General features: G+C 40.0%; 1 protein-coding gene across 1 annotated transcript in view; it reads left to right on the top strand.

The window, feature by feature from the left end:
• The window catches only part of LOC109240198, an 11,404-nt gene extending 10,750 nt beyond the window's left edge, over positions 1-654 (top strand). Inside the window, exon 2 of the mRNA XM_019406838.1 lies at positions 248-654. Within this exon, the coding sequence (XP_019262383.1) occupies positions 248-508 (261 nt within the window). The 3' untranslated portion in view covers positions 509-654. The remainder of the gene's footprint in view (positions 1-247) is intronic.
• Positions 655-13,082: the final 12,428 nt, after the last annotated feature.

Genomic DNA, 13,082 nt, shown 5'->3' with positions numbered 1-13,082 from the left:
TAATGATTCTCCTCCTAATCCTGAGTACTTATTTTTGTTTCCTTCATTTGGTCCAACGGATTATTACGGTTTGCTATGATTTTCCGGTGATTTGTTTGTATTGTTTTATACTCATAAGGTATGTAATAACTTTTGAGTCAAACATATATATATATATATATATATATATATATAAGCAGTTAGGTAAATAACAATAATTTAGATTAATTCTTTCTAAACATAATATAATAAGCTAAACAAGTTGCAGAAATGGAATGGTGGGTGCAGGATCAGCTTTGGAATTGCTGTAATTTTAATAGGGGCATCCACAAGCATGAGCAGAAATCAGCACTTTGGTGAAGGATGGTTAGATGGAGAATGCTATATAGTCAAAGATGGTGTCTACACTGGCTCAGCAATTTTGGTATTGGTCACTTTGAGTTCAACTCTTGGTTCAGCCATCATGAGAATAAGGAAGAGAAATCAAGTGGAACAAGATAGTAAAGTGCTTCAGCAAGTACTTCAATAGAAAAGATAGAAGATTGGAAATGAAAATCTCAAACTACTTTGGAACATTTTATACTCTTTCTGGAGGTGAAGGTGTTTCTTTTTCTTCTTGTTTTCTGATAAAAGGTCCAAATTTACTTTTCTATTATACGAAATATTTCAATTTCATTCCGGTTATACTTTCTGGTCCTTTATATCTTTGTTGTTAATAAATTGTCTTTTAATTGCCTTTTACTTTAACGATCACATGCACGAAGCTACATTGTGTTTAGCTAATTAAGGGTGGTTAATTAACCACCATTTATAAAAAAATTACACTATGTATATAGTAAAATATTAGGTTTTAAAGGTATATAACATATATTAAATACCCTTTGTCGGGGAACTGTTTCACCTCTTTCAAATTTCAAACACCCTGGGAACTACGGCAACTCTACCGTTGAGTGTATAGATTCCAAGTGTCAAAATATTTTTTTGTAAAAATATATTCATATTTATCTTCCTACTTTTGATTATGCTTTAAAATTACCCTTTATAGTACTTCATTGGAGCTCCATTAAGTTTAAATCAAATACTAAACCATTTGCTAACGACAAGCGTATGAATGACAACAAATATGACGAATGATAATATTCAATATTTTTTTAACCTTCTATCTTGATGGTAGAACGGTGCAACTATTTTTTCTTCTATCATCGTTAGGAAGGGGAAGGAGAATAAAGTGAGGCTCTAATGTTTCTTCTTTGGTTCCCTGCTAGCTGAAGAAGAACATAAAAGTGATGGAGAAAGAAAAGAATATTTGGTACTTTTATGGCATATAGGCATAGAGTGCTGTTTTCTATCCAACATGTTGGTGGTGTGTTACTATCCTTTTTTTTTTTTTTGGTACAAAAGATAAATATGCATTTAACTAGTAAACAAGGTTTTACAGAGAGGATGATGTCTGTGAAAGAATGGAATTATTCATGAAGTAATTCCGCCTTATTCACCCGAGTCGTGGAGTTGCTGAAAAGAAAAATAGAACATTGAAAGAGATGATGAACTCCATGTTAGTTAATTCTAATGCACCTGATAAATTGCGGGGTGAAGCTATATTATCTGCATGTCACTTACAAAATAGAATACCTAAAAAGAACTGGCAAAACTCCTTATGAACGGCAGAAGGATTATAAACCTAACTTGAAATATCTAAAAGTGTGGGGGTGCCTTGCTAAAGTACTTTTGCATGAATCTAAAAGGAGAAAATTAGGTTCTAAACTGCCGATTGTATGCTTATTGGATATGTTGAACATTGTGCTGCATATAGATTTCTTGTTTTAAAAGTGATGTGCTCGATTGCAATACTATAATTGAGATAAAGAATGTTGAGTTCTTTGAATATATTTATACATTGTTTGATAAAATTCCTCACACCTGTTGAAACAAATAATGAAAATATCTCTAACAAGGAACTTAGAAGGAGCAAAAGGCATAAGAAATAATATTTTTCTTATAGAAATAATTTTCAAACTTTTTTTGTCAATAATGAATCATCAAATTATTTTGAAGTTATTTCTTCTTCATAAGCTAATTATTGGAAAGAGACAATTAAAAATATATGAAATCGATTATATTTTGAAAAATAAAACATGTTGCAACATAATCGCTTTGAAAGAGCTACTTCTACCATCTCTACTGATATAACAACATCAGGACATTTACAGTGTACTTCTAATACAAAGAGCTCCTACTATACTTCCAAAACAGGTTAGCATACTAATTTTATATCGCAATCTATACAGTACGCAATTGTTTCATTGTTTAGAACACATATAATTTTTTTTTGTGCATGAATATCTACCATAAATTTAATACTATAAACATCTGCTGCACTTACGCCTACTATGCAGAGAGTAAGGTTACAATGCTTCTATTATTTCCTCCTTTTGACAAGGGAAATCCTCTTTGCACTTATGAGAAAGGCATGTTGCCTAAAGTTACCATAATTTTATACTAATATACAAGACATTATATTGACTAAAAAACTACATATCTGGTAGGTTTAACGTCGGTCGTACCTAATGAACAAAATGATACAACTAAAATAATGATAACTAAAGATTTGTATTTGTGTCATCTTTAGGCAATATCATTTTGTGCTTACTATTTCACTCCTTACAACCTCTACAACATGCAGGTCGCAGTCGAAATAACAAAACTGCTATGAATATTGAATTACGCTTAGACTATGTGCCGTTAAAAAAGGCTCCAAATTGTAAATTTTGTTTTGCAAAAAGATTTGAATATGAATCTCCTGAATTTTGTTGTGGCGGTTGGCCTTCTTTTTTGAAGTTTACTCTCTATCTCTATTTTTAAATGTATAATAATTAACACTTCAATGAGTTAGCAAGGCACGTATATAGTTAAAAAAATTTACATAATGAGAATTTGAACAGATGGGCAAGCTTTAGGTGTAGGAAAATTAGAATAATACTCAAAGAAGTTGCCAAAGTTTGAAACAGCCTTTAAAATTTGCGAGGCACTATGTTTAACATTTTCATGATCACCACTCCCATAAGAACCAAGGGTGGTGTTTATCCGTAAAACGATACAGTTGAATTCGTAACATGGTTTATAGGCAAACGAATCAATTTGATCCCAAAATAATAAATAAATTAAACAAAATATAAGACTTAGCGTTGAAATCGAGATAAGACAACAAGTAGCTTGGTTCCGGGAGCAAGGCTTCCGAAGACAACAATAAGAATATCAAAAGGCAGAAAATAAAGTATTATTGAGCTTAGAATAATGTGTAGCATAAGTTTGTCAGAAATTTCGTCTCCTACAATGGTTGTTGAAGTCATTATTTATAGCTATGCCTAGGAACAAGGTCCTAGGATCAAGTCCCTCTTTTACACTTCATAGTTTTTTAAGCTCTCTCAACTTCTTTGCATTCAACTCTTTCTTGCTTTCACTCTTCTATAATCTTCTTCTTCAAAGAACTCTTATTACTTTTTGCTAACCATTCTCCCTCCTCCGGGAACTCAAGTTCTCTAAAAAATAAAGGAAGCACCGATGATGTTGCCCATCCTACGGTAAGCTCCATCATTCCCAGAAGACTTAGCACAACCAAGGACTTCGAAGAGAAGTTTCCTTCTACAAGCTCTCGCACATGGGTTGTTGGCGTGTACCCTTCTTCCATCCGTCCTTCTAGCATTCCTGTTGTGAAGGAGGATTGTGGTTGCCAGAACATCATCGCTCCCAAACTGGTAGAGCGAGTAACTTCCCCTATGAAGGGTTTTATGTATGTTTATACGTACCCATTCACTTTGGGTGCGTTTTCTTTGAGCGGGGGAATTGACCCCGTAATTTTGAAATTGTGCCACAAATACCACATATGTTTGGCACAGGTGTGCCCTCCGATGTGGAGAACGGTACCTTATCTACGGCGGTTGTGCCAGGAGACGGATGAAGAGCTCACCTTGGCTTGCATGATGAACCTCTACTCCCCCAAGATTTTCCGCGTGGGAGTAATAAACCTTAGCAAACATGGCCACCATGCTTTGCTCACCAGCATGGATGACGACAATGACTGTGGATGGATGAAGCGGTTTGTTGTTGTTGCCACCAGGGATATCATCCTGGCCACAACTCCATCTTTTCCCTAGTCCTGGACTCGTACACGTAAGTTCAAAGTCTGTCTTTTCTTTGGAAAAAAAGTTGTTCCGTGTTGTTAATGATCCTTCCCTTTTCATTATTTCAGCAACTCGGTGGACACCACCAAGGGTAAAAGGCTTGGACCAGTGGAAAGAACTGGCCCCGAAATATAGGTGGAAGGCCAAGAATCACGGTAAATTGACTCGTGAGATTGATCTTGTCCTCTTCTCGTTTTGTTTTGTATAAGAAAATTAATTAACTTCTTTTTTTGTTGAATTCAGATCTTTCGCTGGGCTCTGTTACCATCCCCGATGAGGATGTTTTGGTTGATCCCGTAGAGGCTGCGAGGCTGCTGAAGGAGGTTTCACCCGAACAGGTGCCACTGGATCTATTTCCAGTGCAAGTGCTTCCTCTCGGAGTCCCCAGCCGGAGAGCAAGCAACCAAAAAGAAGGTGCTCTTCCTCGACCGAGGGCAAAAATAAAAAGGTGAAGAAAGTCGTACCCGAGCCAACCGCTGTCACTGTGGTGATTGATGATGGGGAAGCCAGTGATGAAGGGGCTTCCTTACACAGGAGAAAAGGACCTTCATCGGCTCAACATAATGCTCAATCAGAAGAGCTTATAAAACCAACCGAGGGCGGTGTTAAGCGCTCCGAGGAGAATGCAGATTCTCCCTTTCGGGCCCAGTTGCTGCTCCCGGTACTATGAGGCTGAGTGTCGGGCCTCTTCCATCTTCAGTTGATGAGCAACCTACCACCAGCATTGCCTTTGCGGCAGCTCCTTCTCAACCCACAACACCATCAGCTTCATCTCCTTCCACGCAAGTTATACCTTCGTCACCAGCAACTGCTACCTCACCCCACCGGCCACATACATCTGAGAGGAGGATGTTCCTCCTCCCTATTCCCCAGACCATGGGAACTTGGGGCACAACTATTCGCCCCACTCTGTAGATCCCTAGAGGAGGAGGAGTGTCTTCCTCTCAATTTCCATCGAGTGCCATCTGCTCTCTTGGCCGGTGGAACTCTCCAATTACCTGAAGTCACTAGCTTCAGAGAAAGACAAGAGGAAGATACACTCTCTTTCGGGGGAGTGTATGACAAATAATGCCATGCACAATGTAGCAACAGTATGGTACTCGTTCTCTTTGTTTTCTCTTAATTTGTTATGATAGGATTTCTAACTTGGGTTTTTGCTTCGCAGGCCAACTTCCTTGCTTCAGAGGGACTTTAGAAGTTGATCCTTGATAAAGAGAAGCTTACGCCCGAGAGGTCAACTATTGGCCGAGAGGGACAAAGTTGTTGCTCGCCTCCCGGTACTAAAAGCACAAGCTGCTGAAGCCGGTGAGTTGGAGGCTCGGTTGCAATAGAGCGAGCAAGAAGTGATGGCCTTTATCCAGGAGGCCTCCCGGTTAAGTGTACAATTTCATGAAGCCAAGGCTAAATGCTCTGAGGTCCAATACGATGTATTTGCTGCTGCCGATCGCGAGGCTGCCTCTATTGAGAGACTGAATAATTTGGAGGCAGCCTTGAACTCCAAAGCTGAAGAGGCTGTTGTTGCAGAGGAGAAGCGTGCCCAGATGGAGGAGAAATATAAGAGGGTCATGGAACACAATAAAGTTCATATCTCTACTATTTTTAACCTTGATATCAGCCTTAGGGCCACGAGATCCGAGTGGGATAGCCTTTCGACCGCGGTTGATCGACTTAAATCAGAACTCCAGCGCCGAGCGTATTCCCTCACTATTAAGAAAACACATTCTATGTATATCATGAGGAGAAAAACCTTGGAAGAGGCCAAAGCAGGCATCATTGATTTTGATGTCGAGATCGCCAAGGCCCGAGAGCTGGAGTCAACCGCCCAAAGGTGCCTCCTGGCTCGATCTGATGCAACTGACTCTTCTGTTTACGGTTCCGAGTTCTCAGGAACTGAGGAGGAATTTGAAGGGGATAATGATGAAGACCAAGATCCCAAGCTGACGGCAGATCCACCTACTTCTACTAGGGGTGCAATTGGCTTCTCTTCCCCCGAGTTTTGGGGATGCAGTAGTTTAGTTTTTCGCTTTCTTTTCCCGTTGTTATTTTCTTTTCATACGTTTGTACTTGTGTTGCTCGTCACGCTTGTTATATAAAAGTGCTTTTTGTTTAAGCATTGTGCAAAGTTACTTTTTTGTGTTGTAATTATTCAAGGCTTCGGGTGCATTTTTCCGCTTTGGGTTCCGGGCATAAACTCTTCCAGAACCAACCCTTTACTGTGAGGGTTTCATAACAGAGGGCCCTCTTATGTTTACGGTGCTCTTGAAGAGGAAGTCTTCTATTCATTCCCGCACTAGCATTTGAAGTACTTGATTAACTTTCAAATGATAAAATTAATCCTCGTTTGGACAAGAAACAAGATAAAAATAAAAGGACTTTATTTTATTCCTTGTATCTTCAAAATTACATAAACCATTTTGTTGAAAGAAATTGCCATTACTTGAGGATAATTTGTACAAATTATTTCAATGGGGCTGGTCGTGCAGTCCCCGGTCCCAATGATACATTCTTGTTCTCGGATTTCGTAGTCCCGATTTCTGTGGTAATCAAGTTGTTGTATTCTCATATCATCCCCCCTCCCCCTAGTGTTCAAATGCGAAGAATGCGAATTGGAACACTAGAGGTCTTGCTCCTTTGAAGATTCCACTAGTGAATGATTGGATAATCTTTGGTCCGATAGCAAGCTTCATTTCCCATTAGGAACTTTGCTACTGAGCCGAAGATTATCTAACCACCACCCAGTGGCTTGTAGTGAAAATGCGCTCGTGAACAGTCAAATAGCTTTTGGTCTGATAGCAAGCTTTGTTTCCATTAGGAACTTTGCTAACGAGCCAAAGACTATCTAACCATCCCATAGTGGTTTGTTGTTTCCATGCCTTGTCATTTAAAGGTCTTACTTTTGCTGATGGCATTTCCTTCGTAGTATGATTTTCGTTGATGCCTCATTAAAAACCTTGCCAGAAAAACTCAATTGGAACAAAAACTGGGTGAAGGAAAAAAGAGTGCAGCACATACTTTCAGTATAAGCGGTGCTCATCAATAATAGTACCTTTTGAGGTGTGCCACATTCCAGTTGCTCGGCAATTTTACTCCATCTTGGTTTTCCAGTTCATATGATCCTCTCCTGGAGATAGTTGAAACCCGGTAGGGGCCATCCCACGTTGGACCCATCTTTCCTGCGTTGAGCTCTCGGGTGTTTTGAGTCACTTTTCTTAAAATCAAGTCTCCCACTTTGACTATAAAGGTGATTGGGTCTTCTATTGTAGTATCTTTCCATTTGTTTTTTCTGGGCCACCATCCTTATGCGCGCCAAGTCCCTGCGTTCGTCAAGAAGCTACGATTTACTAGCAATGCTTCGTTGTTTGTTTTTTTGTCCGCCCGGAATTATCTTATGGTAGGTTCTCCCACTTCCATCGGGATCAGGGATTTTGCTCCGTATAGGAGAGAAAAAGGTGTCTCTCCCATGCTTGACTTGACCGTCGTCCGGTATGCCCAAATCACTCTCGGTAACTCTTGGGGCTACTTGCCTCCGGCTATTTCCAATCTCTTTTTGAGGTTTTGAATAATCACCTTATTTGTTGATTTTTCTTAGCCATTGGCGCTCGCGTGGTATGGCGGAGATGTGATTCTTTTGATTTTCAAGTCTTCAAGGAATTTTGTGACCTTTGCGCCTATGAATTGTGGCCGTTGTCGCAGGTTATCTTCTTCGGTATTCCGAATCTGCAAATTATGTTCTTCCACAAGAAATCGACCACTTTGCGCTCGCCGATTTTCTGGTAAAGACCTGCTTCCACCCATTTAGAGAACTAATCAATTAAAATCAATGGAAATCTTACATTACCGGGAGCTGGCGGCAGCGGACCGACTATGTCCATCCCCTATTTCATGCATGACCAAGGCGATAATATCGAATACAATAGTTCTTCCAGTTGGCGTACTAACGACATGTGGCATTGACACTTATCACATTTCTAGAAAATGCCTTAGCGTCTTGTTCCATCCGGGGCCAGTAGTATCCTACCCTAAATAACTTTAATACTAACGGTCCGCACCTGAGTGATTTCTACAAATTCCTTTGTGAACTTCTCTCATGACGTAATTAGCCTTGGAGGCTCCTAAATATCAGGCCAACGGGCCTTGCAATGACTTTCTATACAACTGGCCTCTCCAGAAGTTGTAGCGAGTTGCTTTGGTGCAGAGTGCCCGGGACGCCTTCGGATCTTCGGGCAGTTTTTCGTGCTTGAGATAGTCGATGATTTCATTTCTCCAGTCCCAGACCAAATTGGTCACATTTACTTTATAATAACCGTCCACATCCAATACCGAATGCATGAGCTGTACAACTATACCGGAATCTCATCCCTTTATTTCCGTGGACGAGCCCAAATTGGCCAGTGCGTCTACTTTTGCATTTTCTTCTCTCGAGATGCGGGTGATTGACCATTCCCTGAACTGTTCGAGCAGAGTCTAAACTTTCACCACATATTGTTTCATGCGCTTCTTTTTTGTGTCGAAGATACCATATACATAATTTACCACCAGTTGAGAATCGCATTTGATTTCAATGACCTCGGAGTCTAGTCCCTGGGCAAGTTCAAGTCCTGCAATCAAAGCCTCATACTCGGCTTCATTGTTTGTCAAGGGAATAATTTTTATGGCCTACCTCGGGGTTTCACCCGAGAGCGTAATTAATACTACCCCGAGCCTAAACTTTTTCATATTGGAAGCTCCGTCCGTGAACAAGGTCCAAACTTCTAATGTCGTTTCCGACACCATCACCGCTTCTTTGGTGGACAAAGGTGTCATGCCCCAAGCCAGGGGAGTCGTGGCTGGCACCCGGTGCCGTCGAGCGAACACTCTGTAACTCATTTTTTTTCTTCTAACTATCATGGGTCAACATGGCCACAACCTGTAATGTATAACTATAAGTGGGCAAGCGTTGTATCAATGAACCATCGTTCTTAAAACATGAAAACATATGGGCCGTCAAGGCCTCTAACATACTGTACAAAATGAATCTCTGTCTACAAAGTCTCTAAGATTATTTGACATCAAATGGGACAGTGTACCGGCCTACCCATAAGTCTATAGCAAAACTCTGACACGATGACTTATAGACTCGGCTGCACTCCGAATGAGGGGGAGTCTTACCGATCCTTCGTTGAATCCTAACTTCGTCTACTATGAGGGATCATCAAACTAATTATCCATTCCTGCAGGTATGAATGCAGCGTCCACAACAAAAGGACGTCAGTACGAATAATGTACCAGGTATGTAAGGCAGAACTGAAACATAACAATAAATAAACATTAATTAAAGACATATAAGAATCAACATGAATCTCTAAAGTGCCACCGTATATGCATATATATATATATATATATACATACATATATATATATATATATATATATATATATATATATATATATATATATATAATGCTTCTCTTTGAGACTATTATCCATATCTTATGATGTATGACTGCCCAACTGATAAGTGGTAACCGCCCGACCGGCCGTAGAGCGGTGTAAATGCATGACTGCCCAACCGGCCGTAGCTCGGTGGTAAATGTGTAACTGCCCAACCGGTCGTAGTCCGGTGGTAAATACATGACTGCCCGACCGGCCGTAGCTCGATGGTAAATGTGTAACTGCCCAATCGGCCGTAGCTCGGTGGTAAATGCATGACGCATATAATACCATTACGAACATTAACATCTTTATTAAATGCCTTAATAGAGAGTTAGGAACATACTTAGGCATGCTTTGAATATCTTTTTACAGGAATGAACAACGTATACCTTCTTAATTGCTAAGAGTAGAACCATTTATGAAATAGCATTACATTTACGTATCGTTACTTGGATCATGCCAAAAGAAAGACGGGATAGACTTAACATACCTGAGCCGATTCTCTTGACAATCCCTCTAATACACATCTTTGCAAAAAAACAAGTAACGGTGGATCGAAGTAGGGAAAAATCCATATGATGTTCTTGAGAAAGATTGTACCGTACTCCCTTAGAATTGCAAATCCCGTTGCTATTACGTAATATAATCTCATATGAATTTTTGTTGTAGAAGATCCATTACTTAGCAAGTTCACACCTTAATAAAGTAAAGATATATCTTAAAATTAAGAGCTCCATCCGTTACTTTGTATCTAGATATAAGCACATCTCTTTGTGAATTAGAGATGCCTTATACCTTAGTGGGTGTGGGGCCCACTTGAATGACGACTAAGCCACAAAACTCTCTTAAGATGCCACCTTATTAAATGGATTTAAGAGTCACAATTTTCTAAAGCCTTGGCTGCCACGTTAAGGTTCATCAAACCTTATCCAAAGATTTGAATTAATTAGTTAATCTCCCACTAAAAATCAATAATTACTCAATTATCCACATATTTAAGAATTATCTCAAATTACTTAAAATACTAATCACTTTTAACACACTTTATATACCTTAATAACGTGGTCATACGGTATCTTGTATGGCACTTGTCCATACATAACGGGTATTATAGCTCGGACCGTATTTTATCCCAAAATGTCAAACTTCGACGAAACTCATTTTCTTCCACTCGTTTACCCTCTGACCTTCACGACTTTACTTATCACTTGTTATAAATAGCATAATACTTATAACCTCAAAATAATATTGTCCTTGAACTGATGTTAATTATCTTACAACAAATCCAACGTACAATACTATGGGGTGTAACAAAAGGCAGCAGTTCGGGACTGAAAACGACCACAAAGTCGGCCAAAACTTGTGATTTGATCGCATCCTAGGTTTATACTCTTATGTCAAATTCACTCATTTCGACTGTCCACTTGGCATGTCAACCTGACACCTGACAATCCAGGTTTGTGAAGGATATTCCGCAGGGGAAAAGTTGTCACCACAGCTATTGGGTGGCATTGAAAATAAGGCCTAAGCTTTCGAGCGACGACGAGAGCTAAGGCTAATTTTTAGAGGTGCGGGTAGCGATTTCTGCACCCGTTAAAATTTTGCTAACGTAATAGATAAGAGATTGCTTACCTTCTTCCTCCCGGACTAGAATGGCACTTACCGCTACCACCGAGAACGCTAAGTAAATTAGCAACTATTTACCCTTATCTGGTTTTGATAGTAACAGAGGGCTTGATAAGTACCTTTCAGGTCTTTTAGAGCCTGTTGGTATTCCGGAGCCAATTCAAAGTTGTTCTTCTTCTTTAGAAGTGAGAAGAAATGATGGAATTTTTCTGAATACCGGGAAATGAACCTGTTTAGAGCAGCCAATCTTCTAGTTAACCTTTGGACTTCCTTCACATTTGTTAGCTAGTCGGGAATGTCCTTGATGGCTTTAATTTTATCAGGATTGACTTTGATCCCCCTTTGTGACACCAGGAAACCCAAAACTTTGCCGGAGCTGACTCCGAATGCAAATTTTTCGGGATTAAGCTTCATGTTGTGCTTACTTAGGATGTCAAAGGTCTCTTGGAGGTGTTTCAGATGGTCACATGCGTTCAAAGACTTAACCAGCATATCATCTTTGTAAACTTCCATTGTTTTCCCTATTTGCTTTTCGAACATTTTGTTCAGGAGCTACAGGTAAGTGGCTCCGGCGTTTTTAAGCCCGAAAGGCATCACATTGTAGCAATATGTACCAAAATTTGTTATGAACAAAGTCTTTTCCTGATCCTCTAGGTTCATTTTAATTTGGTTGTACCTGGAATAGGCATCGAGGAAACTCATCAACTCGTGCTCAATCGTCGCATCAATCATTTGATCAATGTTTGGCAATGGGAACGAGTCTTTTAGGAACGCCTTATCAGATCCTTATAATCTATACACATGAAAAATTTATTGTTCTTTTTTGGAACTACTACTACTACATTAGCTAGCCAGTCGGGATACTTTACCTCCTGGATTGAACCAATATCAAGCAATCGAGTTACCACTTCTTTGACAAACTTGTTTCTAACCTCGGCAATCGGGTGCTTCTTTTGCCTTACCAGAGGGATGTTAGGGTCCAGGCTTAAATTATGCACTGTCACCTCTAGCGGAATACATGTCATACCCACATGTGACCATGAAAAACAATCAACATTAATTTTAAGAAATTCTATAAATCCTTACCTGAGCTTGGGGTTTAATCATGTCCCCAAGTGGAACATCCTTTCTAAGAACTTCCCGAACAATGCGACTTGTTCAAGTTCTTCCGCCGTGGATTTGGTTGCGTCCGTTTCTTCCAGTACCTGAAAATATCTTTGTACCTAATAGGATTCCGATGGCTCCTCCCCTTTGTCGACTTCGTTTCGTTCGGGAGAGGGCGTCGGTGCCTGTATTAATATACCGCATGTTCCTTTCCTTTACTGCTGGAAATCGAGATCGCGTTCATCTCCTTGTCCCCAATTGATCTCCTCTTATTTGTTTAATTCCCTCTGGAGTAGGGAATTTCAGGAGTTGATGGTGTGTTGACAGCACAGCCTTCATCTCGTGTAGCTATGGTCTGTCGAGGATAATATTGTAGCCCATGTCACCGTCTACTACTTCAAACAAGGTAGTCTTCATGACCTCTTCGGCGTTTGTGGATAGCAGGTTCTCCCATCGGGTTGTCACACTTGCTAAGTTGAACCACGAGAGGAGTTTGTGGCTGGAATGATGTTTCCGGTTAGCTTAGCTTGTTCCAGCACTCTCCATTGAATGATATTGGCCGAACTTCCTAGGTCCACCAAAACACGTTTAATTTTAAAATATAAAATATTAAGAGAAATTATCTGGGCATCGTTGTGCGGTAGTAAGAGTCCATCTGCGTCCTCCTCCGTGAAGGTGATATCGTCTTCGGTGACTTTTCGGAGTCTTTTGCTATGAGTCACCGATACCATGTCTTTTTTGCTGCCGAAAAGGTTACACCATTAATCTCCGCCGCCCCCT

The sequence above is a fragment of the Nicotiana attenuata genome, unplaced genomic scaffold, assembly GCF_001879085.1.
Source record: "Nicotiana attenuata strain UT unplaced genomic scaffold, NIATTr2, whole genome shotgun sequence".
Lineage (NCBI taxonomy): Eukaryota > Viridiplantae > Streptophyta > Magnoliopsida > Solanales > Solanaceae > Nicotiana > Nicotiana attenuata.
This window is presented reverse-complemented; position numbering and strand designations above follow the sequence as displayed.